The sequence below is a fragment of the Rhea americana genome, unplaced genomic scaffold (assembly GCF_003343005.1).
Source record: "Rhea americana isolate MKP2758 unplaced genomic scaffold, rheAme1 scaffold_92, whole genome shotgun sequence".
Lineage (NCBI taxonomy): Eukaryota > Metazoa > Chordata > Aves > Rheiformes > Rheidae > Rhea > Rhea americana.
Window position 1 is genome coordinate 3,313,823 of NW_028187111.1, and position 27,605 is coordinate 3,341,427.

Sequence of the window (27,605 nt, forward strand, 5' to 3'; positions counted from 1 at the left end):
AATCAGACGCAGCTTGTACAKGACTGATGGGTCCATGTGTTTATAACAGCATTGTGTGGCACAGCGTGCATAACAAGGCTGGCAAAGCTTTCCAGAAAACCTGCGAACAACTCTTTCAAGTAGTACTTGGCAYTTTGGGCAGGGACAGGAACTTTGTTGCTGGCAGGAGAGAACTGCTTTTGCCTTTCAAAGTTGGGGAAGAAAATCCAGTAAAATTCATTGGATGTCCTGTGGGGAGTGAGCAAGAAGTTATGAGTGTCAAGGCCAAGGGAGACAGCAGATGAAAACTGGTGGCGCAGGGATGCTCAAAGAGGTAGTAGGTCTGTCCATAYGACACTGACATTGCTCATATGGATGTACCTAACCCAGCAGTCATGCTGGCTACCACTATGCATGAGGCTGCGTGAGCCGGCAGTGGAGCTCAGACTGGCTGCCCTCGCGTTTCATAAGCTTCTTGGGCTGGTTTGGCTGCACACACAGGGTTTTTGTGCTGCCTCAGCCGCCTGACTGCGGGCAGTGCCCGAGCGAGCTGGTTTGCTACCAGCAGGGCTGTGCCCACACCTGCAGCAGCGGCGTGGTGACTGTGCAGACTGGACACGGGCAGCGCGAAGGGACGGTGGGACAGGCTGTGGGGATAACGGGAGGAGTGCCGAGGGCAGGTCGGGCAGGGTAGGGAGTGATGACCACCCCGGGGCAAAAGAGCACAGGGCTGGAGCGAGGTGGGGTTTGATCAGCCACAGCCACCCCAGCCCCTCAAGTGTTTTCCCCACAGCTGGAAACTCTGAAGTTTTGCCTTGGACCAGGCAGAAAACAGGTGAAATCCTCCCAAGAGGCACGCTCCCACCACCGGGTCGTGCCAGGCGGGGCAACAGGAGCGGGGCCGCCCCGGCCCCTCCCCGCCGCCCGCCCCCACCGCGCTGAGCCGAGCCGAGCCGAGCCGAGCCGAGCCGGGCCGGGCTGTGCTGGGTCGGGCTGGGGCGCTGTGGGGCGGCAGCCGGCGCGGAGCTGCGCTTGCCGCGCCGAGCCGCGCCGAGCCGAGCCGAGCCTGCCTGCGCGAGTTGGGGCTGCGTCGCGGTCCCGGTCCCGGTCCCGGTCCCGGTCCCGGTCCCAGCCCCAGCCCCAGCGCTGGCGGGGCTCCCCGGGCTGCCCACGGCGATACTTGCGGGCGGGCGCGGGCGCTGCCGCCGGAGCGGTGCGAGAAGGGCTCCGGGGGCTTTGCGGAGCCGTGGGACGCTGCCTTGCCCTGCAGGTGGGTCGGTGGGGGCAGGGGAGGGCGGGGAGGTTACTTTGGGGTGGTAGTGGGGAGATGGAGGCTGGCAAAGTTAAAGGGGGCTGCCCTCCTCCTCCTCCACCTGGTCCTCTGCAATGAAAGTGGTAGAGCAGCTTGTTGAAACCAGGGGTGCGATTTAGCATCCGAGTTCCTTCTCGTGCTGATGTGCTCCGCTTTTGCTTCCAGTGCTTTGCCGTGCTTGCCTTTCCCCGCTTTAAACATAGTCCGTTCAGACTCCTCTGCAGGGGYGGCAGGTTGTAGCCACCGTGGGGAAAAGTTGGCAGACGGCCGACGCGTACTGGCTGTATGCTGGGGGCACAGAGGTGGTAGGTGGGCCAGGCCTGGCTGGCAGGTTGGGGATCCCATTTTGGGTCAAAGCGCTCCTTGTTATTGGTTCACTGTCTTGGCAGCGCCTGGAGTACACCTCTGATCCATAAATGGTGGCAGCCTTACAGTGGTGTTTTGAGGCTCTCTGGACAGTACCTTCCCAAACATTCAAAGCAAGGCTGTAAAAGGATTTTTTTAGTGGGAGCCTGCTGGCACTTTGTAGTAAAAAGGGACTTTCTTGCAGGATGCAAGGTTGTGAAGTTGCAGCTCTGCTTAGCTCACTCCAAAGAAACTGCTGCTGCTTTAGCAAGCTGCGTGCTTTGTGGATTTTAATTTGGGTGGCGGAAGGAGGGAAAGAAAGGTTGCAAAGCAACCTGCAGAGCAATCCCTCTACCTGGGGGAGAGGACGAGAGAGGGACCAGCGTGCCCCTTCAGTGCTAGATCCACATTCCTGCCCTTATTTGTTCAGGGTGAAAGCCTCCAGGGAAGTACTCCAGGACCAAGCAGAGCTGTTTCTGGTTGGCTTCTCTGGAGACAGCAGGAGTTCAGCATCACGCAGCACTGCAGGAATTGGGCATGTCCCTGGGAGGGAGGCTGGCAGAGCCCTAGCCCAGACCTGCATTTTCCATTGCCCTACAGGTGCTCTGCAGCCTAAGAGAGGCGCGGAAGAGACCCAGGAAACTGGATCCCTAGTAACCAGGAGCCGTCTCTTGGAAGCACCAAGTGTTGAGTTGCAGCCGGCATTTCTTATGCATCCTTTGTATGTCTGCTCCATCGCCTCACCCACTCACTACCAGGACGTGGTGTAGGCCTCTGCTGTTGCAGGCGTTTTTGCCTGAACAGTTTGAACACAGTGCTTAGCGCCCTGGTTAAATCACGTCTCCCGTTCTGAGGCTGCAGTTCCCTCCCTCCGAGAGAACCTCGCTGCCGTGGTGCCACTCTGCTCATCCCTTTAGCTCTGGTCTGCTCTGCCCCAGGGGCTCCTGCTTCTGTCCTCTCCCCATGCTTTCACAGGAGCCCTGCCGACGCCTCACTCACGCCTGCTCCTCACTCACCCACGAGGCTTATACTGCTCTTTCCRTGGTGTTCCCTCTCCACCTCCTTGCTGCTGCCTCTTCACCCTGTGCAGGCTCCTGCCGCCTCCATCCCCCAGCTCCAAACGGGTCTGCAGGAAGCCCGGGAAACTTTGATGGAGCCTTGTCCCTTTGCCGAGAGGGAGGAGGAGTCTGAGTGAGGGACCACTGGATGAAGTTTGGTGAGATAGGTGAGCCATAAATCTTTCTTCAGGCTTTTGAGCCTTGAATCAATTCTCACTCCTAGGGGAACATATTTCCTGCTGCTAGGTCTTCGGACACAAGGTGAAAGCGCTGTGGTGCTCCGTCTTGCCTGCTCTTTCGGGGAAACAATCTGTCACCTGATGTGCAAAACTGTCCTGCCTGATTTAAAAATATACATATATATGACGTTGCCCTTCTTCGGGTGAGCAGCTGTCCCTGGGTTCGTGCTGCCTGGCTGTGCAGCGCTGCCGTTCCAGCCCGGCTTGTGAATAAAACAGGAGGTGCGCTTGGGCGCTGAATGCTGCGGAGGGCTTGCGGCTGGCTGCGTGAAAAAGCAGCTGCGCCTTTATGCCGCCTTCTGAAATGGAGAGCTGTTAGGGCACAGACTCAGGCTAAAACGTAACTTTATGAAAATATCCCCTGTGTGGCTTCCTGGTCCTGGGGCGAAGAGGGCAGCGGCGCTGATGGAGAGCAGCCCCCCCCCCCGGCAAGGGCTCGGGATGCGAAACATGAGGAAGGTGCTTGGGGGGGCTCCCGTCGTCCGCCCCCTGCCTTGCCTGAGCCGCTGTGCTGCAGCAGGGACCCTTCCTACCCACCTCCATCCTTCGCGAGCGGAAGGACGAGCTGCACCCTCCCCATGCTCTCCCCCCTGGGGACAGCAAAAGCGCCGCTTAAATTTCGGGGGAAGGAGTTTGCCGTGGCGTTTCTGGTGGTTTTCCCTTGCGGCCGTGCCGTGCCGTGCCGTGCCGTGCGTGACCCCGAGGCTGGGCGCGGGGCGCTCGGCCAGGCCTGCTGCTGCAAGCTGGGGATTAGCTCAGCGGGATGGGCAGGGACGACCCAACCCCTTGGACTCCCTGTTGCTTTGGAGAAGCAGAAGCGTGCAGCTCTGTACTTGTTTGGTCCATGTGCTAGAACTACACGTGCCGCTTGCCGGTTACTCTGGCAGGACACGTGGGAGGGCCGGTGTCTTTGGGGGYGCAGAGCTGCTTAGCAGGAGCTGCAGGGCTCCAGCTCTCCTCCATAAGTTCACATCGTCAGCAGCCTCTCCCTGCTCTCCCGGTACTCTCTCACGGTTTTCCTTCCTTTGAGCAGCTCCAGCCTAAAGGTCAGTCAATCTGTCTGKCTCTCTGTCTCTCTTTTTCATGTGCCTTTCATCATATAGCAATTAAGGTTAGAGAGCTAAAAGCACTGTCAGCTTCCAAGTGGGAGATTCCTGAGTTAGCTTCTTGCAGGACCATGTAGTGGTTCAAAAAAGTCATGACTTTTTTTTTTTTTTTTTTTTTTTTTTAATGCGTGGAAGCATCTTTAAATTCACAGAACTGAGAGGAGCTGGGCTGGTAGTTGGCCTCCATCAAAAATGTTTTGTACATCATAAACTCTAAATAGTGCTTTCGGATCTGGAATGTGGATGAAGGCATGTCTGCTTTATGGTAGCAGCARGGTAATGGGTCCATGGCAAAGGCAGGGAGAGAGAAAGACTGGACCTGGAGTTGAACACACCTGCTTGGTGCCACGTTCCCAAGCTGAGGGAAGGACGATGAACAGACACRCAGTGCTGGGGTGAACAGCAAGATTGGCTCRATTGAGCCACAGGAAGTTCTGCCTGAATGTGAGGGGGAGTTTCTTCACAGTGAGAGCGACAGAGCACTGGAAGAGGTTGCCCAGAGAGGTTGTGGAGTCTCCTCCTCTGGAGATCTTCAAGGGCCGCCTGGATGCAACCCTGTCTAACATGCTCTAGGTGACCCTGCTGAGCTGGGGGGTTGGACTAGATGATTTCCAGAGGTCCCTTCCAACCTTACTGATTCTGTGATTCTATGATTGCCTTCATAACATTGGGAGATGTTATCAGAAATGGGTAGGATGCTTCAAAATTGAAACTAGCTTCAGTAAACACAGAATTTCGGGTTTCTGAGTSACACCATCAGCTCCTGGTATATCGGGAGACAGAAGCAGCTTGGCCTGCATCTTCTGCCTCTGCAGTGCAGGAGAGTATAGCAGCTTCTGGCTGTTTTTCACCCCCTGCTCCAGCCCGGGAGTACGTCTCAGAGCAGGGGGAGCTTGGGACACTGGCCACCAACTGTCCTCTGCGCAGGCGGGAGGATGACATRGTTTGGGCCCTGTGACATGACCTGTTGTGTGACTGCTCAGTGAACTGGCTGTCCATTTGCCAGAGACAAAGGTATCCGGGAGGCTTGGAGGTGGCCCTGGAAGTCCCAGGGGTGGGAGTGGATGTAGCAAGAACGCAGCTTGGTCCCCGAGAAGTTGGGTGATGGTTTCACAGCTTTGTGCCATTCCCAGGGAACAAGACCTGGTATCCCAGCTCTTAGGATTACGTGATGACTTAACTTTCTTGATTTTTCATTTTCTTTAAGTGGTTGCAGAGGAAAGTGTTAAAACTTAGATGCTGAAGTTTTACATATAAATTAAAAATAAGCTTCAGATATGCTGCRTGTTTTAACTCATGATTTTTAAATAGCTCTTTTGGGGGATTGTTGTAGTAAGTCTAGCTCGTGCTTTTTTTTGATTGCCTTGGGGTTGGCAATACTGCAGGTTTCTCAGGTCAAACAGGAAGGGATCCTGTTGGACAAGAACAGCAGAAGCGAAAAGCACAAACCTTTCTGAGAAACACTGGTGTTTTCTGCATTGCAAAACTCCATCTCCTATCATTCATCTTGTTGGAACAGTAACTCAAGCTCCATGCTGTTTTAAGTCTGAGGCCCAGCAGCCTGTCTAGGTTGGGCTAGTCTAGGCAGTCGCAAGGGCAGGTCCTGACTACCGTGGGTCAGGCCATGGATAAGCTGACGTCTTCCTGCTCCATCACTTAAGTGAGGTGGCAGAAGTGGCTGTTTTCTGAACATGTCTYCTCTTTCCCTTGATTTCTCTTCTCTTTTTCTCTGGTGCGTAGCAAAATCCACAAGTCTCAGTTGGCTACCCAGAGATTTGCTGCTCAAACAGCTCTTCTCCATCTCCATCAGGAAAAAGGCAGGGCCGGCTGAATTGCAGTGTCCTGCAAGTGGGATTGAGTCCTTACCACCAGCTGAGCCATGTTGCAAAGAAGCCTAGGAAAGCAGTAACAGTGCGACTACCTACCTGGGCGTGCTGTGCTTTGGCAGCGSTCCAAGACACAAGCGTTCTTCCCAACAGGTAACGTTTTTTGGCATCCTCCTTGTTGCCACGCTGCACCTCCGTCAAACTGTAAAGGCTAAAAAGCTTTCTTTATTGAGGCTAATATGACCGGGCAGGATTGCAGAACTTTTAAGAATTGGCACATTTCTGAATTTAATTGTTTTGTTGTCTGCAATTTGGCTTCTTCGGTTTTCCACCTTTTGATTCACCGAACTGCGACAGTGCCTTGTTCTTAGCGAAGAAGTCTCTCTTTCAGTGCTAGAGCAAAGAAAAAAAAAATCAGTTGGGGTAAAGCACTCAGTCTTCCTGCTTTGGGCTCATGGATTTTGCATCAAATTTTCAGCTCCTTTAATKTTTTCCCACCCTTGCCTTGGGTGTGTAGCTTTTTGAAAAATGGTCTGAAGGCAAGAAGGAACTTCAAGAGGGCCAAGAAGTGCATTTAGACATCATCAAATATATCTTTTTTGCAGGATGTTTTGCATGATAAGGGATATGCCTAAATGTATAGTTTCTCTGTGTTGGTAGGTARGAAATCTTGGGTCTTAGAAGATCTAAAGTAACTGATTTTCTAGATCTGAAGATCACGCACTAGGATGAATGCAAATTGCTTTATTCAAAGATTGTTTTTAACAACCAATTTTCCCTTTTGATATTAGATAGTGGTGGTGGTTTAAGTTTTTTTTTTTAGTGTTGTCCAGTCACTTGTTTCCTACCAGCTTCAGGCTTGTTGGGTCATGTCCGTGCATCCACTGATGCTTAGCCATGGCTAAATGCTAGTCATTACAATTCAGCAGCCTTGCAAATTTGATACTGTAARGACCAAAGGCAGCAAGAGGGGGAGGGTGGTGCAAGGCAAACAGAGCCAGTTATTTGAACGTGAGCTTTTCTTTGCCAGATGCTGTGACCACTTCCATGAGGCATGTGGGCTGTTGGAAACTGGCCACTCCCAATGTCTCCTAATTTCATTTCTTCCTTTGTTTAAAATCAAATGATAGCCAGTTCCATTTACAACCTGAACCATTCACTCTAGYTGGCCCTAGCATCCTGCATCCCTCATTCACTCCAATATTCAAGATGAATGTGAATACAATGAGGCGTTAATGTCCTCAGCTTTTCACTTTCTAGATGTGAATTTTCTTCTGAAATTGCTTAAATGGAMGCCTGGTGTTTTCAGAGAGGCAGGCAAAGAAAAAGAGTGTTAACTCCTGAAATAACCCCTTGGCACTGTTTTTCTTTTTTCGTTTCTTTTTTTTTCTTTTATTTTTTTTTGTCCTTTATAAACCAAGTCTCTGCCCTCACAAGACCCTCTGAACCTCAAGGACTTGTTTCCTTATGTGTGTTGCCATCCGCTGTGTTTGCTCCATCATGCTGGAGCAGTGTCCCTTGGAGAGGCGGGGGCAACGCGCTCCCCCAAGACATAAGCAAGGACAGTCTGCCGGCACAAGCCTGTGGGTGCCGGGGCTGTTTGCATGCTGATGTGTTGGCTCTTGCTCCATCCACCTTGACTCATGGTGCTTCTCCGCTGCGGCTTCCCAACCCCACTGGGCTTTCCAGTCTGAGCATGGACATAACCCCAGCCTGAGGTCAGTGAAGAGCCAGGAAGCAGACGGTTCTGGAGGCTGGCCTGGCCCATGCTGGTTGCTGCCGCTGAGCAAGGTGTTGGGCGCTGCAGGGCTTGCGCTGGTGGGAGGGGAGAGGTGCCTATCGAGCTTTTCTTTGGGGCATTAAGGAAACCACGGTCCGGGCTTTGCTGAGCTGTTTGCTGAAGCTAGGCCGATGCTTGGCATTCCTGTGCCCTGTACGGGGAAGGGAGCCGTGTGATTTCGGCTGGCTCTAATTAGAGGAAAGGAGCCGGAATGGAAACGTCGGTCRCCTTTTGGCGATATTCGTGCTCGCGCTTGCTTTATAGCATACTAATGAGCGCTAATTGTCCCGGGCGACCGGCTTTTATCAAAATTGTGCGGGAGCCATTTACATAACAGCATGGAAGTGCTTCTGAGCGGACGGACACCGTGGAAACTCCCAAGCGTTCCCACCCCTGCCGAAGGGGCAGCTCCTGGGGAGCTGGACGCGGCTCCGCTTCGCCAGCCGAGCTCGCTGCTTCGTGCCGTTCCTTCGGGGCTCGTGAGGTCACTCCAGAAGCAGCGTCCTCCCCATCGCTCGGACCTTCCTGCTTTTATCTGTAAGTGCCAAATGGCAGACAGCTGAACTGATGCTCCTGGCCTCTGGTCTTGTAGAAAAGTGGCCTTTTGTGAGCGTAGGAGGTTTTGCTTGCTGACTTTATGTTGCTGTTGGTAGCAACTCACCTGTCCACTGGTCCTAGAGCAGCAGGGTGGTGCTCCCGCGGGGACTGCCGAACCGTGCAGGCTGACAGTGCTTGACGGCTGGCTGACTATGGCTGCGCGTGACTGGCAGGCCGAGACCTTTGGGCTTGCTGAGAGCCTGCTGACCTCCTCTCCAGGCATTTGCATCCGTAGAACTGGCCTGCCCACTGCAGCTGGGCTGCGTTAGGGAGATGCTGGTACTTGGTGCAGACGCCCTGCAGTCCTTCTGAGAGCAGCCCCTATGAACTGCCTTACTGCAGAAAGGCATTTGCCTCCTCAGGAACAGAAGAGGAACTTTTTTGGCATCCAGGCACAGAGCCTCAAAAAGGGGGGGACCATCTGGGGGCTAGGGAGGCTGCTTGAGGAAGGTGAATGGCAGAATTCGCCTGCCTTTGGGCTGCCTGTCCTCTTGGCAGCAAAGCTTCAGCGACCCTCTCCCACTGCTGTCCCCAGAGGCAGGGAAAAATCCGTGTACACACTACCTCATTTCTTGGTATTCTCTCTAAATTGTTCAGCTTCTTGCCACTGCTCTTCTTTGTCCTGATATTGTTGTTGCAATATCTGGCATTCCTGCAGCAGCTGGATTTCTCTTGCAGCAGTACCTGTAGTCTGATGTTTCATCTGTGTGGGGAAAGACACAGAAACCTCCAATGGGTGGTCCTACTGTGGAGGAAATATTGCAATGGCTAGCTATAAAGTAGAGAGGGAGGTTTGATGGAGCTGGCTCCCATCAGCACTCTGAAAAAAAAAAATCTGTATCATGTGCAAAATCTGAGCAGCAGTCTAACTAGTGTATGATACTGTGCTTGTAGGACATAGCCATGGCTAGCCTGATCTGTTTTGGGCAGGAAGGCATCTAACATGACAGTACCTCYGTGGTTCTGCTAGTAAGGAGTAGTGGGTTTGACTTCAGAGGGGGCTTTTCTAATTTTGGATGGCTGGCTCACTGACCCTGATGAGCTTGGGCTGGGGCTTGTAAGCAACATCACACAGAGWTGTCTTAGGCTGAAAATCAGTGTATGTGAGCTGAGAATCAAGCCTGCGGCTTTTTTGGCGATTGAAACTTGATTATCCCATGTAAAGAACAGCAAGTTATAGGCCAAATCCTGATGGCTGTGATTGATTTTAATTTAGTCCTTTGCTCACATAATGTCAAGAGTTTTTATTAAGAAAGTAYTTCTGCCTTGCATGGTACTTCTGAGCAGAGGGAATCATTTTTTTTGTCAGCAGTAGCGAAGGATGGAGCATCACAGGAGAAAGGGTCATTGGTTTGGTGCAGTGCATCGTAGTGGGTGCGGGGTCTCGGCACAAGAGTTACTCAGCTGGGGAGCAATGCCTAGGAGCAAGGTCTGAGTAATATTTCCATCCTACCTGTTGTCAGAAGCAAATATGGAGGGATCTATCACACGACCTTCCTAGCTGCTAACTACAGGAGACTTGCTTACGGTCGTGTATTGGAAGCTAATTAAAACTGGTGACAATGGTAACTGAGTAAGGATGCTTGAGGTAAGTATGACCTCATGTCTAAAATGGTAATGAGGCTTATTAAARCCCACACCAAAAAGAGAAATGAAAAAGAGGACAGAGGCAAAGTGGTGTAAGAGGAGCTGCTGCAGACAGACACAATACCTGACAGCAAGAGCACCAGGAGAGATGGGAAACCCAGAGATGTCGAGCTTTTAAATCTGCTTAATAAACAGCCTGCTCCTGAGCTAGCTAGGCTGCTGCTCACAACAAATCAGCCAAAACACTTCTGTATATGTTTAATTCAAGCACATTATTTCCCTGTTCACCCAGGCCTAGGTTTAGGCTACATTAAGTAAGGGCAACGCTTGTTGCTGTTTATTGTCTTCATTTACTTACTTGTTATTTGCTGGGAAGAAACCAACTTGCCAGRAAATCAGCAGCAGCTGCCAGCATGGGGTGGCCACGGGGCAGCTGTGAATATATGCCCTGAAATTGCATTGCTGTGGGATAACTTGCTAGCAGAGGACAACTGCAGAAGCCTGCAGGGCCACTAGGTGCATGTACAGGCGCATGAGTGACTCCTTCCTTCCTGTTTCCTCTGTGGAAGGAGTAGAGGTCACGGGCCAGGGCTGGCACACTTTACCAGCCAGTGCATCCTAGCCACGCAGGTGGGCTCTGTGAGGGAGACAAACCCCACTTTTTTTGGCTGAGACCTCCCCAGGTTTGCTGCCCGCACACCTACCTGGCCATGCAAACCGGAGCTCAGACTGGCACAGCGTCTGCCTCTGCACATCTGGCATGTGGAGGCTGCTGCCCTCCTCCTTGCAGGGGCTGCCGGACCCAYGCTGACCTCGTGTGCATTGGTTTGCAGGCTGGGACCCGCCACTGCCTGCTAGGGCGCGATGGCGTAGCTGGGCTTGGGCTGGTCCCCGGCGGTGCCGCGGGACAACCCATGCAGTYGGCCAATGCTCCGTCGCCTGACCCTCGTCCTCCTGCCTGCTGAGAGGATACAGCCGAATGAAGGCTAAGGATGTGCTATGGAGCCGGGATTAAACTGCTCTGACCTATGCGATGGCAGCTCCAGTTTCAGCAGCCAGGAGCAGCAGCAAAGGACYCTGCAGGAGCTCTGCACCGTAACAGTCGTACGTACAGGGGAGCTCTGGAAAAYGAGGTTTGCTCCTCAGCAATGAGTCTGGGGGGAGGGATGGAGAGGGRGAAACGGGCATAACAGCAAAATACTCCCTCCAGCCAGCAGGTGAGTGCCATTGCTTGTGGGATGTTGTGAGCCAAGATACTCAAGAAAAGCATTTGCCTAGGTAACGCCTTAGTGGTTAGCCAGAAGGTGAGGAACCAGCTGCAGCTGAACAGCTAAGTTGTGTCAAGGAGTCTGCCCATGTCTGTGAGCGGCAGAGAAAGCCGTCTAGAACGGACCTGAGGTGCCCTTCTGTGCCCTTGACCTTTTGCATTCCCGGGAACTCAAAGTGCTTTTCAAATATTAATAAAGAAGGATTTAATTAAAAGTCAACATCTATAATAAATAGTACCTCCCTCCCACTAAGCCAGTAGGAATGACACAGGGATGTCCGTCTTTGCAGTTGACTCTGCATGAGCCTGCTGGATGGACCAGCTAGGCTTGGATTGCTTGGCTTTCTACTGAATCCTGCGTGAACTTTAATTAGAAGACCATAAGCTGCTTGGCTCCTTTCACTCTGGCAGCTTTGTTACAATTAATATTCCCGCTGCTACGGCCAGGATTTATGCTCTGCTCAGCTSCAAATGAAGCATTCCATCAACTTCAAGTATTCAGAGACAACTGACATCCATATTATTATTATTTTTTAAGTGCAATGCCTTGAGTACAAGTCTGCCATCCTCTCATCCTCTCACCTCCCTGATAAAAGTCAGGTATTACCCTTGCACTAGACCAGGCAAGATGGAAAAATTGGATGGTGTTACTGACCCTGAGCAGCCATATCAGCCTCTCTGAGCTCCTGGTAAATGAAAAGATGGTCATGATTTGTGCAGAATGGTGGGGGTTTTTTTGCACAGTGAGTCCTGAAATAAGGTGAGTGGGGCCACCTTGCCTTACCATCTGTKCTGTCTGCTATGGTTTTCATCTCCCAGAAAGCCAAAAGCCCTGTTCCACCCTGTTTGGGGAACATGAGTGGAGTGGAGGCAGGGAGCAGTTTGAAGGTGGGAGATGAATATCTTCTTAGGGATCCCACCGCTCAGCTGTGAGGTGAAGCTGAGCCATGTGTACGGCTGTATCCTAGAATAATACAGCAGTGTCAGCATTTGCTCTTGGATGTCTTTCTTCTCCAGGCCAAGATTTACGTTATCCAGCAATCCCTGGCCCAGGGAGCCACGATACCAGAGCAGCTGTGGTACCAGTGTAATGAATGTGCTGTGTCACCAGCAGATGAGCTGTACTACAGTGCCTCACGAGCTGTCTGGAGCCCAAGGCCTGCAGACTGATCGTGCTTGTGTGGTGGTGACATGGACCAGCTTTGAACTTTCCAAGCTGCATTGAGTGCTTCATGTTGTTCTGCTAGAGCCAAGCAGTGGGGCCAAATTACTGCAACATCCCTGAAATGACTGTGAAGGTTGCTCCTTCTCAGTCCCCAAAACTATGCTTTGCACATTTCTGTTTTAACAGTTATGTGTTGGCTTTATTGATCTAGGCTGTGCTTTATTCTTGGTAGCCCATGAGGTGGATCCAGCTGTGGAAGAGGAAGCTGATGCCTCGTATCCCGCTGAAAACATTGCCTTACTTCTCCCTGTTGGTTTATTTCTAGTGATGCTGGAAGAAGTAGAAAAAGATCTTGAAGGAAGACCTGAGGGTGTGTGGCAGTGGTAGCTGTTAGAAAAATGATTGTCTGCTATATAGATTGAGTGCATATGATCTGGAATATTTGAGAAAGGATTGAGACAGCACCTCTAAGGATGTTTTTTAAAGAGTAGATCCCCACATAAGGTATCCCAGTGTTCTGTGTTTGTCTTTTGATGGCACCCTGATAAACGTGATTGTTACGACTGCCTACGCACCAGGTAACTGAGCTGTGGAAGCTGAAAAAAGCTCTTTCTCTCCTATATATTATTCCTCGGTATGAGATGTTTAGTCTCTGCAAAGTTGGGTGGCTTTCCAAGAGTTGGCATTCAGGTAGCACAACAGAATTTAGTGAGCAGGTGTGTGATCTCAACCCTGTGTCCTCATTCTTCCCTTTGAAGAGGATGCACTGACTTTTAAATAGAAGATCTGTAAATAACATGTTCACAGAATATTTGTGGACAAACCCACATATGCACATCCCATTAAAATTACTGGAATATTTTAGATCCATAGTGGAAATAAGTTTCTTGTTTCAAGTAGGTTCATTTTATTCATCCCTTTTTTAACAGACAGAGAACAGTGAGTATTGTTAAATAGTGATTTAAAATGATAAAGTGTCTTGTGCACAGTAATCAGGAGAACCTGAAAGAAGAACAAATTTGAAGTAAGCATCTCTGTCCAAAATAGAAAAGGAACACAAACCCCCAGTAAAGAAAGTCAATTTGTTCCCACCCTCTCTATATAATRGCAATCAGCAGTGTCAGCAGTTCAGTGGTAGGGAGGAGAAGCAGCATTTCTGGAATGATTTTTCATAGGACAGCATTTGATAACAGGCCTATCTTGCAAAATGCCTTGAGGCAACCCATGACCCCTGGGTCCTCATGCCAGCTCTGGCTTTCCAGCCTTTCCCCCTGATGTGAGAGCCAGGTCACTCCCCCGTGCTTGCTGCACTGCCTGGCAAAGTGCTGGGGTGGGGAGCATGGAGCCCTGGCAACCATATGTGTTTACAGGGTCAGGATGGGGCTCCCTCTCTTCAGGGAAAGGCCATCTTCATGCTCCCTTTGGAGGTGTCCCTCAAAGCCAATTTTCACCTATCGTGCAGCTAGGACTGGGTTAGTTTCTGAAGGGCTGGGATGCAAATGGACCCAGCTCTGTGTGTTGCTACGCAACACATTTGAAAAATATTGTTGCAGTTCCCTCTCTTTGTTTTCTGCACCAGCTTGGTGATTCCTGGTAAAAGCAACCAGCTGATTATCTGTTGGGAAGTAGGGGTAAAAGATGATTTCTCCTAGACACAGATTTCTATTTCCCATGGTAGTGGTTAGCAAAGGACACCTTGCCTTTCTTTCCAAAGAGGCATGCTAGAAATTGGAGGCCTATAGTGTCTTTCTCCAGAGGGTCCTTTCCTGAGATTCACTCACTTTCTCCCAGTGATGGTTGAGAACAGTCTCCCAGTTCCCCCTCTCTCATGGCAAGGGCTGCCTGAGGTTTATGAGTTATGTGCATGGCTACATGATGGGTTTGGATACTCAGCTGTCAGAAAGGAGGGCTCCCACAGCTGTTCCAAAGAGAAATGTGTTTTGAATGTGGTGGGACTGCCCTCTCCTCCTGTGTATTCTGCAAGTGGCTGGGTATAGCAGCAGAGTACATGTCCTGTCTGTGCACATCTCATTAGCCCTGCCAGCATGTCTTGGCCTAGTGTAGGGATGTCTGCTTGTGAAGAGGGATTTGGGAGATGTGGTTTCAAGTTGCTTCCAGATGAGCGGGAGTACACATGTAAGAGAGCATGTCAGTGAGGAGATCTTGTTTGCTGGGAGCCACAGAGTTGCCCCCTTCCTCCTCTCCTCTTTTGCCTTTCCTCAGACATCTTCTGACCGCAGTGGAAAGAGTTCCCCATCCTTCTCTGCTGCTCTCTTGGGAGTTGTGTGGACATTCCTGACAGGAGGAGTCCTTCTAGCCCTCTTCTTTCTCATGTTCACAATTCGCTTCAGGAAAAACAGGTAAGAGCTTCCCTCTTTTGCTGTGAAACTTCTAATGGGCTGGGGCAGTGGGGTTGGGCTCCTACAGTYCCAGGCTATGAGCTGATGGTCAGTTAAGGTCAGGAAGGTGCAACCCTGAAGAAACAGTTCTGGGCAAGCAAGGGCAATCCTGGGGATGTTGTGGCTTTCTCCATCATACACAGTGTTGACCTCTGCTGGAGACTGTCCTGCCTGGACTATGAGTCATCCTCCTGAGGCAGGGAGCTGTGGATGAGATAAGGCATAGAGGTCCTCTGGCGTGGCATAGGCTGCAGCTGTGGGAAGCGTGATGTGAGTGAAGAGACTGCCACTGGAGCAGCCATGTGTGTTCTCATCTCAAAGGTGGTACTGAACAAAGCCTCAGCAGGAGGGAGCAGAAAGAGAGCTGGTCTGCCTCTCCACCCCACAGGCTATGAGCATCATGTTGAGCAACATAGTTACCTGAGCAAAGCCATCAYGCTCTCAGCAATATTCAGGTTTGCTTCCTGGTGTTGGGCCACTCATAGTTTGAAAATATTGCTAACCTTTTTGGATCTCAGTAGTTATCCAGACTGGTGGGGAATATGGTCTGCATTGCTAAGAGAACCTGACAGTGAAATGAAGGCTTTCTATGGTGTCATTCAGGTTGTACAAAGGATGTAAAAAGTCAGTCTCTCGTCTTCTTTCYCTCCTCCCCCATAGATACATGCATCTCTCAAGCTTTACCTAAAGATTTTGTGCTCTATGCCACCTTCTTTGTACAGAGACATGCATCTGTGTGTAGCCCAGGATCACTTCTTTCAGTGATCTAGTTCTGTTAAGGAACTTAATGCTGCTTATAACTGTCTTAAACTCAGAAAAGTCCTTCTCACAATGTTTTTATCTTGAGCCCTATGCCTAATATGGTGCAGTAGCTGCACAATCTATCTCTAGGTCTCAAGCATTTAATTTATCAARGCAGAGGGGTATTGAGCTCTGTGGCCATCTTAATTGATTGCAAAATTATTTAGGCCCCCAAAGAGGTTCTCGGAGTGAAACTGTAATGAATGTGCATTATTTATTTGCACTGCAGCAAACAAATGCTGGTCTGCCTACTGAACCTGGTAGCTCAAAGATGACCTTTGTCAGTCTGCAGCTGAGAGTGTGATCTGATTAATGTCTTTTACCAGGGAGAGAGGCATGATGAGGAAGGCAGGCAGGGAGGGAGCTGGATTGAATCCTAGACTCTGTGTTGCTTCAGAGGTAGCACAAATTGGCAAGAAGTTCAAGGGTAGAGAAATGAAATTACTAGTAGCGTATTGAAGGGATGGGTCTACCCAGAAGGAAGATGGGAGCTAAGGCTTTTGCTTGATGGGAGCACTGAGGAAGGGTGACAGGTCTGTGGAGATCAGTGGTTTGGCTCTCTTCTCCCTGAATGCAGTTGCAAGATTATGAATAATGGCATGAAATTAAAGAAGGGAAACTATAGCCCAAATAGTGCTGACAGCTCCCTATATTTGAGACTGTATTGAATGTGGAAGACTTTCCTTGAAGAAAGGAGAAGGGGGAAGGACCTGTTCCTGGAGACATTGGAAACTGCTATACCCAAAGCATTGAAAATCTTATTGCTGGGGACTGTCACCCTGGGCTGCATTAGTGGGGTTTTCCACTTATTTCTCCTGCTTTGTGGCAGAGGGCAGTGTGGGGAGACGCTGGCCTTGAACCCAGGACGCTGTGTCACGGGCTTGCTGCGCGATAGTAGGGCATTGCATTGGCTGGCTCTGAGCTGCAGCATGTACAGCTGGTGCAGCTTTATTTTGCCTGGCATGAGCACAGGTAGCAGAGGAGCTGGGGTGGCACAGACCCTCCTGTGATCTTGTGTACTTGATAGCAAAAGCCCATTGCCTGCCATCGTTTTGTCCATAAGGAAGCTGGTTGAAGCTACCACTGCTTTTCTGTGCCACAGGCACATGGAGGGAGTAGAGGTGCCATGGGACAAGTTCATTACCTATCTGTTTTGGGGAGAAAGGGTCTTGCTATCTCACAGGAGTGTTGGGGCAGGACAAAATGCATAATTTAAAGATAGTGAAGCACTCCAGCAGTACCAGGGAGGAGGTAAGGTACGCACCATGGAGCAGCGGATGAGCTTACCAGGGAGCTGTGAACAGCTGGGGTTGGGAGGGGGCGAGACAGTGAGTCAGGGAGGTGTCCCTTATGGCCATCATCATCCATGTAAGGGGACCTTGCCCCTTTGATGTCGGTTCATGGCACTCAGTAACTGTCACTGCCTTCTCTGCTTTGTTTCCTGGAGGATTGTGAAGATGTCCAGCCCCAATCTGAACATTGTGACCCTGCTGGGCAGTGGCTTGACTTACTCTAGTGCTTACCTCTTCGGGATTCAGGAGCAGAGTCTGCTGTCTGGAGACTCGGTGGAAATGCTTATTCAGGTGGGTGACAGTTTTGCTGGGATGTGTGTCTGTGTACACATGTGCTTGTCCATGATCTTCCTTACCTAAGGCCTGTTGCCATCCTGCTTCTGGGCACATTTGACTGTGTTGTTTCCCCAAAAACAAACACAGCCAGATGCTTTACGTCTGCACAGCCTTCTCTATTTGATTATAAAAAGCCAACGGCGCAAGGAGGAATGCAAGTCAGATCTCCAGAGGAGGCAGCAGTGCCCGCAGCAGCTGCCCCACAGACAGCCAGATGGATGGTTTGGTTTTCAAAAGTACAATATGGAGGCAAGCAGGTGAGCTTCTAGGGTGCAGAGCTGATCTTTGCAGAAATGCTGGCTGTCGTGATGGATCCCTAACTCCTGAGCTGTGGCATCCCACTTCCAGACCAGGCACTGACCCAGCAAGGGGAATGGGGTATGATTTGGAGAGACTGAGAAGTAGGGAGGTCCTGCTTGAGCCACCTGGGTGGAGATAATTAGTGGAGATGCCAGCTAGCGGTTTATTGGCACTTCGACCCTCTATGCAGCTGTCACTCTCAAGCTGCCTGGCTCTCACTGCTCCTCTGACAAGAGCCTTCTGAGGCAGAGAGAAAAAGGCAGGGATTTCTGCCAAGCAACTTCCTCCTGCCTGTCTATTTGCTCCTGCCACCTATGCTCTGCACCCTGGATATCTCGTTGCTGGCCACATGGGTGGGCTGCAGAGGAATTTGTGTATTTTAATTTATTTTGCCCTCTAGTTGAGACTCTAATACCTGACATGGCCCTCTAGAAGCCAGAACGTGATAGATCCATTCTCACCATGTCTCTCTATCCCATCTCTGGTGTGTCACACCCGGCATGGGCAGAGCCTCCTGGCCACTCGTGCCAGGAAAAGGACAAGTGCTTGGTTGCCACTGCTGCTGCTTCACCTCCATCTCTGTGCCTTCTGCTCACAGGTGCGGCTCTGCTTGCTGTGTATTGGGAGCTCCCTGGTGTTTGGACCCATCTTGGGCAAAAGCTGGCGGCTCTACAAAGTGTTCACCCAACGGGTGCCGGACAAGCGGGTGGTGAGTACCTGGTGCCAGGGTGCTGAGCAGCCCAGTGCTGGTAACCTCCCTCTGTGAGGCACCTCAATGCAGGAGGGAGAAAGAACCAAAGGAAAACACTCTACAAAAGTGAGACAAACTCTAGGAAGTTCCAAACCATTTTGGAACAGCCAACAAGGGAAGGTGGGTTACAGGGTTGCAAACAGCTGGATACCACAGTTTGCCTTCATTACACAAAACACCAATATTTATGTCCAGACTTGGACTGACTGCTTTTGTGGGGATGAAGATAAACCAGGTATCTTCAAGTATCTTGGATGTGGGGCAACCCTCAGATGCATCTGCTATTTTGGGTGAAGGGAGAGGATGCYGGATACTCCCCTGCAGGAGAGACAGAGAGGGGGATACAGCAACTGGGAGGAAATTGGAGGCCACCTGTGTACATTTATTCATGTAACAGTAGGCTTACAGCTTACAAGGGCCATTTTCTGAGTGGTGAAACAAGTGGGCCTCAGAGGAAAGRTGAAACAAGAGGGTTTGCAGAGGAACAGGCTACAGGCAAGGACTCCCACTACTGAGGGATTGAGATCCATGTAAAATTTGCAATATAATAGTCCTATAAGCTTTTATTTTCACCTGCTTTTGATGTAGGTAAGTAGATGATACTTTTGTTTTGGAAGTGTTTTCTGTCAGGGCATTTACCAGCTAACCACATTGTCAGTGAGAGTTTATTTATGGACCCAAACCTGATTAGGTCTCCAAGAGTTTTGGAGCCAGTGAATTTGTGGCCCACTTAGATATAGTGACCTGTAGGACTCCACTCTGGGGGAAGTATTAGGGTAAAAATGTCCCATTGGAAGAAAGAACTAGAAAGAGGCCCAGAGAGAAGGAGGTTACTGGTGTCTGTTTACTCCTGACTGTAACACTTCCTGCATCTTTTCAGATTATCAAAGATCTTCAGTTGCTGGCAATGGTGGCAGCACTGGTGCTGGCAGATGCGGTGTTGCTCCTGACGTGGGTATTCTCTGATCCAATCCAGTGTTTTCGAAGCCTCAGCGTCTCATTGCGGGTAAAGGGATAAGGAGAGGTGGGGGAGCATGATAGTGTGTCCTGTCTGATCTCTGTGGAGTAGCTGGGTGCATGATCAGGCACCTGGAGGTGAGAGAGAGACAGAGAGGAAGGAAGGAAGGAAGGAAGGAAGGAAGGAAAAAAGATGGATTCAGAGCTTTGCTTTGCTACGCAATAGGGTCTAGCAGATGACCTTGACCGAACTGTGCTGGTCACCTGCACTGCAGAGATCCATGGCATCTGCAGATGGTTAACCATGGTTAGAAAACCTAGAGGTTAACCGGTCATGTTGGCAGCTGAATACCAWTTTTTTTCTTCCTTCAACTCTCTGCCTCTGGCAGTACCCATCTTGGCACTTCCGTTYTGGAATTTACAAAGGAGACCTGCTCTAATTTGTAGATTTGTCTGCCTGTCTGTCTGTCCCTGTTCCTGGACAGGCAGGCAGGACGGGGTAGCAACCTTCACTTCTGTGTTCCCATTGCCTCCTAGGTGACAGAAAAGGGCATAACCTGTTCAGTGAGCCGGATGCAGTCCTGCGCCTCTCTTTACTCTGATCTTTGGCTCATTCTTATTTTAGGATTTAAGGTGCGTAACCTCTTATTGATTCTCGCGTTGTATCTCACCTTCTCCCAGTGTCCCAATCTAACTTTTCAACAGCATTTGCAGTTTCATGGCCCTCCCAGGCTACATGCATATTGCAGATACTAGTTGCTACTGCTCATCTTGAAAGTCTTCCCATCTCCATTCCCTYCCATCTTGATGCTTCCTTGCATTTTCTATAAAATCCCTGTTAGTCTCTTCTTTCCTGCCTCACCATCTCTTCTATATGAACTTGAACATACTGTCTCTCTTTTTCTTTCCTGTAAATTCCCATACCTCATCTATACCCTATCTTAAACTTGTGTCTTTATATTCTCTAAAGCTCACTTTTTCYATAAAACCTCAGATGATTGTCTACTGCAGTGATGTACAATGCAGCTCAGACCCTGAGTCCTCTGACTGCAAGTCAAAGAGATGCCGGTGATAAGTGCTTGGTGCCTACCTTTACAGGATGTGTATCAGCTTAATTATGCCATTGAAATACACTTTCATTGATGTAATTTGTATGTGGCCATTCTTATTCCAGAAGAGCTAGTTATACTGATAAAACTATGTAGGTATAATTATAGCAGTAATTATCTGTGGTCTCATATGTCTCTGGGTTGGCAGAGGTTGGAAGTATTTCAGAAAGCTGATTTTGATGACCCTTATGAGATCAYAGCTTCTTTGTGAATGACTTAATCTGTATGCAATACAAGCAGTTCCTTTCTGACTCACTATAATATAATACACATTGACCATCTACCAAGAGTCACAGGGRAAATAGCAGGAAGAGATCTCAGGGCACTGTCAAGTCCTTCTCCTGCTCCAGTTCATTTTAGAGACATTTGTCTAAYCCATTCTTACAAGGCTTTTGATGCTAGGGACTGCAGACCTTCCTTGGGCTGCCTGTTTCAGTGCTACATCTCCTGGACTTTGCCTCCAGTTTATGTTAGGTTTCTTGAGGCTTTAGATGGTAATGCTTGTGCCTGCAACTGCTATGAACTGTTTCCATTCCTCTGATTCAGAATAAAACATTCCCAATCACATGTGCTCTTCATAGAGTTGCACAGAACCTGACTTTGATCCTATCTACTGGGTGTCATAGCAGTAGTTCTTCAGTGCTTTCTTTGGAGTTAATCTGGACTGACATTAATGTGCCAGTAGGTTTATCTATGCATGTATGTAGCAATTCTTATCTTCCAAGGCRTTAACGTGGTCAGCCCTTTGTGAAGCCACTCAGTATATTATCCTGATTTTACAAGCACAGGACAGAAATTACTTGCCAATATCACACGTGGAATTATGAACAAAGCCCTTTGCTCAAGATTAAAAAAATGAAAGAAAGAAAAAAAGTGTAGTCCTGTGCTTATTCTCCTATGTCAAAATCCTAGTTTAGTGAGTGGCAGTGCATTTGTCTGTGTGCTAGACAGACTGTGAGTTTTAGATGGGGCTTAGGAGCTGTTTTTCCTTCTTACTCAGAGATTAGGAATTGGATTGCCTTTGGGCTGTGTATTTGGAGGTGCCCTGTGGCGAATGTGGTTATGATCCAGTGCTGATCCCCCAAAGCAGATTTGTCTCACTCCCAGCGAGGCAGGTCTCACTATCACAATTCCTTCTTGGGAATTCCTGGTGCTCTTATGTTGGGGGTCTCAGAAGAGAGCGCAAGGGCTGTGGACGTGAACCTCTTTTGCCCATAAAAGTGCAGGATGAAGAACATAACCCTGGAAGTGACCACTGAGGTCATCAAGTCTTGGGCCTTGCAACCACAGAATAGAGGGGTCTAGGACAGGCTAAAAAGCATCTGCTGCACAGGACCCAAAACATTTCTTGATGCCTTTTAATATCTATTGGTAAAAGCCCAACAGGCCTTTATTTGCTTATTTATCTTTATTTACCTACATTATGTGCCACAAAAATAATGTAGGAGACATGTTCCTGGTATTCTCAGTCCTTGCATGAATAGGAAATTTGATAGGCAGTATTTTTGGRTTATGCTATAACAGTATACAGTATAACAGACTATACCCTACACTACAGAGGAGGGCAAAAAATACTCAGTATTTCCTACCAGTCTGTCTGATGAGGGAATTCCTTCCTGACCTGCAGTCTGGTGATTAGCTTACTCCTGAATATACAGGGAGTATGCACCAGTGAAGCACCTGAGAGGCAGTGTGGTAACGAAGTCTGTCCTGAATGAGCCAACCTGCTTCTGAGGAGGGAGGAACTGTGCACAGAGCATTTTTTAACACCTTCCACCACCACTAGATTCAGACAGGAAACTGTAAAGAGCAGGGAAAAGAACACTACCCTGGATTTTTGTTTAAGGAGGCATCAACTACATCCTCTTCCTTCTGGTCTAAAATTCTGCTTCTTCTGTCTTGCTTTTTCCTTGTATAGCCTTCTCCTTTCTGCTCTATCAGAGTTATGCTGTTGCTCTTTGATGGCAGTGTTTTTTTTTTTCTTTTTTCTTTTTTTTTTTTTAATCCCCTCTGCTCTGCTTCCCTGAAGAGATTTCTGTCTCCTGTCTGTCTGTCTTTGGTGTTCCTGTTCCAGCACTTTAGAGAGAGTATTTTCACCGCATGCTCCTTACATGTCCTGGCTGTGCCCTGCTGGGTGGCATTGCCTGCTGACCTCATCCTAAGCTCCCGACTTGAGCGCTGCTTGAGTAGATGCATGTGCAACTACTGGCAACTTCAGACCTGCCCTCTCCCCCGGCCTCTGCTGATAGAGCATCCTTCTTTGGATCTGCAGCAGCATGCTGGGTATCTGTTGTGGAGTTACTATTACAAGCTGAAAGTCTGCATTATAGATCAAAGAGCATTAATTAGGATTGTACTGAATGTATCCGAGCTCTCTTGGCTCAGTATGAAGTTGGAGTTGACTGTGTCAGGCTGTAATTTTCCACAGCCTGGAAATCTTTTCTGAACTCAGGCCCTATTTTCTGATTTCAGATTATCCTGTTGCTGTATGGGACGTACTTGGCTGGACTGACCGACAATGTCAGCTCTCCACCAGTCAACCAGTCCTTGACGCTCATCGTTGGAGTCAACCTCATTTTCTTGGCTGCTGGGACTGTCTTCTTAATTCATCGTTTCTTCGATGCTTGGCACAACTTGCTGTTTGGTTTCACTTCTGGAGGCATTTTTGTGTGTACAACAACAATCAATTGTTTCATTTTTGTCCCACAGGTATGCTGCCAGCTCTGTCCTGAGACCTGGTTGGAAATGGGCATGTTTTAGGAGTATAACAGCTGTAGGGGCCCAAGCTCTAGTTCTTCCTACTTTTTTCCCCCTGAATGTTCAGGCAAACCTGCACAGCTCCCCAGTTGCTCTGCTCTGCTCTCCAGCTGGGTGTCCCCTACAGCGAAGTGGCTCTGCTTCCCCAACAAGTCTCCCAGCTCTCTAAGGGTTGAGTTTTTCTTCCCATAGCCCATGACAGGTCCTTCTCCCCTGTGTCTAGATTTTGGACCATGCTTCCCCTCCTTTCCTGGGCCTTAGCAGCATAGTGCACCTTCTCCTGCCTACCACTTTGCCCTGCAGCCTTCCCGCTCCTGGGGCCAGTCATGGGGCCATACCCATACAGCCTTTGACATGTATCCTTTGCCTTATGCCAATGTTACATGAGAACGCTGAGTGCAGGCTGGTTTCAGAGCTGCCACTCAGGAACACTTGTGCAAGAGCGTGATGTGAGTGCCACCTATGCAGAAGGCACGCATGCAAGTGATATGAGCTGCTGCCCTCCTCCAAGAGGGCAGTGGGATCTGTCCTTCATACTGCTGTCCTCACCCCATACCCTGCATACGTGCTTCCTGTGGGCCACCAAGAGTTTTCATCCACAGCAGTAGTGAAGTCAGGTCCAGCAATTCAGACTGCCTCGCCAAGCCTGGACGCGTTGTGGGCTGCTGGCAGCAGATACTGTTGTCCCCAGCACAGGCTGTCCTTCTCAGTGCTCTCAGAGAGAGAAATGCAGCTTTGCAGTGATTGGGGGGGGGAAATACAAAGATATTTTAAGGAAGGTTATGTAGCAACACTCCACTCTTCTGCTTCCCATGTCCTCCAGGAGGAGTCTGGCACATTTGATCGTAATGTTAGTGGGAAAAATACTCTCATTGTTACAATGAGAGGAAACAGTTGTTTACTCAGTTTTATATTTGGAAGGACATTTGGGCTCAAGGAAATGAGATGAGGAAGTGAAGCACAAGAAAGAGCAGTTCAGTGCAAGAGAAGGCTCAGGGGGGATCTTATCAATGTGTATAAATATCTGATGGGGGGAGTAGGGGACTTAGAGCCAGATACCAGGCATCTAGTGACAGGACAAATTGAAATACAGGAAACTCCATTTAAACATCAGATTTTATTTATTTATTTAATTATTTTGCTATGAGGGTGGTCAAACACTGGAACAGGTTGTCCAGAGAAGTTGTGGTGTCTGCATCCTTGGAGGTATTTAAAAACCTACTGGACACGGTCCTGGGCAACCTGTTGTAGCTGACCCTGCTTGAGCATTGGACTAGACAATCTCCAGAAGCCCCTGCCAACCTCAATGATTCTTCCTGTTTCTTTCTCCAAATGTTCAGCTTAACCTGTACAACTCGTCCCAACACCCCAAGTGGCCTTGCTTCCCTAAGTATGTCCCCCAGGCCTCGAAGGGCTAAGTTTCTCTTCCCACAACTCTTCACTGATCCTTCTCCTCCATGCCCAAATGGCTAAATGTACTATTAGAAATGTTACTGTCCCTGAGTCCGCTCAGCAAGTCTCCTGTGATCAGCTGATATGCTAAAACTGCAGAGGTCTGACCCACTGGAGTACCAGCTCCTGGGTTAGGGACAAAACCTCCTGTGCCAAGCACCAAACCTACCAGTGATGTTCTGCAGACTGTGAGACCTGTCAGAGTGAGGACAGAGGAGCTGATGAACTGCACTGCACAGGTTGACTCCTGTGTTCTGCCTGCCCCATTTTTCTACTGCAGCCTTGGGGCCTTGAACGTTTTATTTAACTTAGCTCTTTTAATTCATCCACTTGTTTTCCCTAATGGGCTTGCTCTTCTATTGCTCATTTGAAATCGATGAGCAGCTGGATCTAGGCTGCACAAGGCTTTCATGCAGATACCAAACAGAAAAGCAGATATTGAGCATTGCTAGTTTTCAACTTGCCACYGACAATTCAGGGATCAGAAAGTGTGTGTTGCTGTCTTTGTGCATTACCGAGTCGGGGGAGAAGGAGGAGGGGGGCTTTTGCAGCGTGCGTAAGCAGGAACTCACTCTCTGTATTAAAAGCTAAAAGCAAGGACAGGGCAGAGCTTTAGTTCGGATTTGCGGGAGGCCCCGAGTGACTCTTCACCGCGTGCTTCAGTGGTCTCTCTCCTGTCACACCCGGTCTTTGTCTCCCTCCTTGTCTGCCCCTTTGTCCCTCTCTGCCTCTAGCTGCGCCTGCCTCCCTCCATGCACAGGCTGCCTGCGCCTGTCATGCCTGTAATGGCTTCTTGTACTCAACAGCTCCAGCAGTGGAAAGCTTTTGAAGAGGAAAACCAAACTGTGAGCCACATGGCCAAGTATTTCACCAGCCCGAGCCGGAGCTGCYACTCAGCGTGCAGTGCGGAGCAGCTCTGCCAGCAGATGGGGGAGAAGAGCTCCATGCAGCGGCTGCTCTTGGAGGTATGGGGCTCTGCCAGCTGTGTCTTCTGCCCTGGCCACCCCACTGCCCAGCTCCTTCTCCTTCTCTGTGTGGGGAAGACTGATTTGATTTTCTGACCTGTTGACTTTTAAATCCTCAGAATGTCTATACCCTCTTCCTGTGCCGGGCTTGACATATTTATTTGTTTGATGCAGAAAAATGCTGTGATCGAAAGCCTCCAGGAGCAGGTGAACAACGCCAAAGAGAAGCTGATGAGGCTGATGACTGCGGAGTGYGGCTGTGGTCCCGCAGCTGGGGCAGCTCCGTGTGCCACCTTCTCCGCCTGGTCCCAGAGTGCAAGGGAGCATGGTGAGCAGCATGGCGGCACCGCAGCAGGGGACAGGGTGCCTCTGCAGCACTGCCCCACTGAGCAGAACGAGTGGCAATCTCCCAGTTTATTGAACGCGCAATGCAGTCTGGTGCCTTGTAGCAAGCTTGAGTGCAATGGTGACATTGAGGATATCCAGAAACATGTGAGCCATGAGCATGCACCGCCTGAGGAGCCTGCTTGTTCTCAGATGCTGCTTTTTGACATGGAGGAGGACATCCCTGAATACAGCCCCACAAGTACTCAGGAGCGAAGGATGTCCCCAAGGACTGGACACCCTTTGCAGCAGCTGCCAGGCCAGGAGCTCTCAGCTGCTTGCAGAGGAGCAGAGCTCCAGGAAAGTGATGGGATGACCAGGGCACAGTCTGCCAGGGTCAATTATGTGAGCAGTGAAAAGCTGCAGGAAATCTTGCAAGAGCTAAGCTTAGATGGCAAAATCAACAGCCTGGCCTCACCWCAGGGCCCCTGGCGAAGCAGCCAGGGTTCTCCATGTGAGAGGAATGGAGCACGGAGAACCCAGGGAAACTACCCAGACATCTGCTCTCCCCTCAGTCTCGATCTGATGAGGCAGCGAAGGAAGATCCCTCTGCCTCTCCCTTCTGCCTGCTTTCCTGGGTCCATGTCCCCCCGTACTTGGTGTGTTGTGAACAAGGCGGTGAGCAGGATGCGTGGTGGACTAAGCACTCGGAGCCATGAGGAGTCAACACACGTCTCTCCGGAGGAAGGAKGTGATACAGGTGGCAGAAGGCTCCTTTACCAGCTGGTCCCCTCTCCTTCAGCCATCAGCACTGAGCTTTGCCTCCAGTCAGAAGAACGGCAGGGCTGGCATGAGCCCCAAATCCAGGAGGCGGGCAGTGCAGTTCCAGTGGTATGTCCAGGCACTGACCAAGAGCAGACCCACGATGCCTTCTTGCATCTCCTCCCACCACAGCAGGATATTCCAAGGGAGCCAGCGCAGCCCTTCCTGCACTCGCCATGCTATTATCCAGACTCTGACAGCAGCAGCAGCTCTGAGGAGATGTTTCACTGCTGCCACCGGCCCTACTGTGAGCTCTGCTTCCAGGGCCCGCTTGACTCCCTTGACAGCAGTAGCACAGACACGGACACGGAGCCAGGCGGGTCTTTTGGCCGCTGGGCAGGGCATCGCGGCAAGCCTCAGCCCATAGTGAATTTCAAAGAAGATCTGAAACCCACGTTTGTGTGACTGTAACCACCCTACCCCAAAGGCAAGTGCCACCCTCCCCTCCCAAAACACACTATGTTTAAAATGATACAAAAGAAATACATCCCTTTGAGGGAAGTGCGTTGTGCTGGGATCTAGGCGTAGGAAACCAATCCTGCGCCTCTCTAGGCTGCTATTTGAGACCCAGCCTTGGTCAGCAGTGACTGCAGATTGTGTTTGTCCAATAGCGGGTTAGCAGCACTCTGAGAACGTGGACGGTGGTTTTGTCCTGGTCACTCTGAACAGCTGCCTGCGTCCCACAGCCTTTCCCAGTCCTGGTGTCAGCTGCCCTAGCAGAAAGGCGGGGAATTGGGCAGACCCCAGAGCTGGACTTCCTCTCCATCCATTCCTCCAGGTATGCCACCTGGGAGCTGGGTGATTTGTGCCCACAAGGAGCAGCACTGCTGCTTAGAAGCTTGTTTCCTTGCTGCACTCAGCAGGCAGGCAGAGGACTTCTGTACCCCAAGGCTGTTGCTGTAGAGCCTCCCACCAGCACTACATCCAGCTGGAGGCTGGAAATGAGCAGACTCCTGGAGAGCTTGCAGTCTGCTGCTCGCCTGGGATGTGGTAGTCTCTCAGCAGAGGAAGGACCTACAAGTGGGGAGCACCTGCAAGACTTCCTGCTGCGTTTTTTTTTTTTTTTTTTTTTTTTTTTT

The 27,605-nt window shown here is 50.1% G+C and overlaps 1 protein-coding gene across 4 annotated transcripts; it reads left to right on the top strand.

Moving 5' to 3' along the window:
* The first annotated feature begins 1,190 nt into the window (after positions 1-1,190).
* GPR156 (G protein-coupled receptor 156) lies at positions 1,191-27,591 on the top strand. 4 transcript variants are annotated; one of them, XM_085324505.1, is made up of 10 exons: positions 1,191-1,249; positions 10,663-10,933; positions 14,485-14,621; positions 16,909-17,044; positions 17,988-18,098; positions 19,021-19,146; positions 19,635-19,730; positions 22,679-22,915; positions 25,150-25,380; positions 25,555-27,591. In XM_085324505.1, exons 2-10 carry the CDS (start codon positions 10,829-10,831, stop codon positions 26,929-26,931), a joined length of 2,556 nt encoding a protein of 851 aa, XP_085180631.1. In that variant the 5' UTR covers positions 1,191-1,249; positions 10,663-10,828; the 3' UTR covers positions 26,932-27,591. The 4 variants fall into 4 exon arrangements, with proteins under 4 accessions (XP_085180631.1, XP_085180628.1, XP_085180629.1 ...); XM_085324502.1 differs by having other exon boundaries at positions 25,222-25,380; XM_085324503.1 differs by lacking the exon at positions 1,191-1,249 and adding an exon at positions 9,810-9,830 and having other exon boundaries at positions 25,222-25,380.
* Positions 27,592-27,605: the final 14 nt, after the last annotated feature.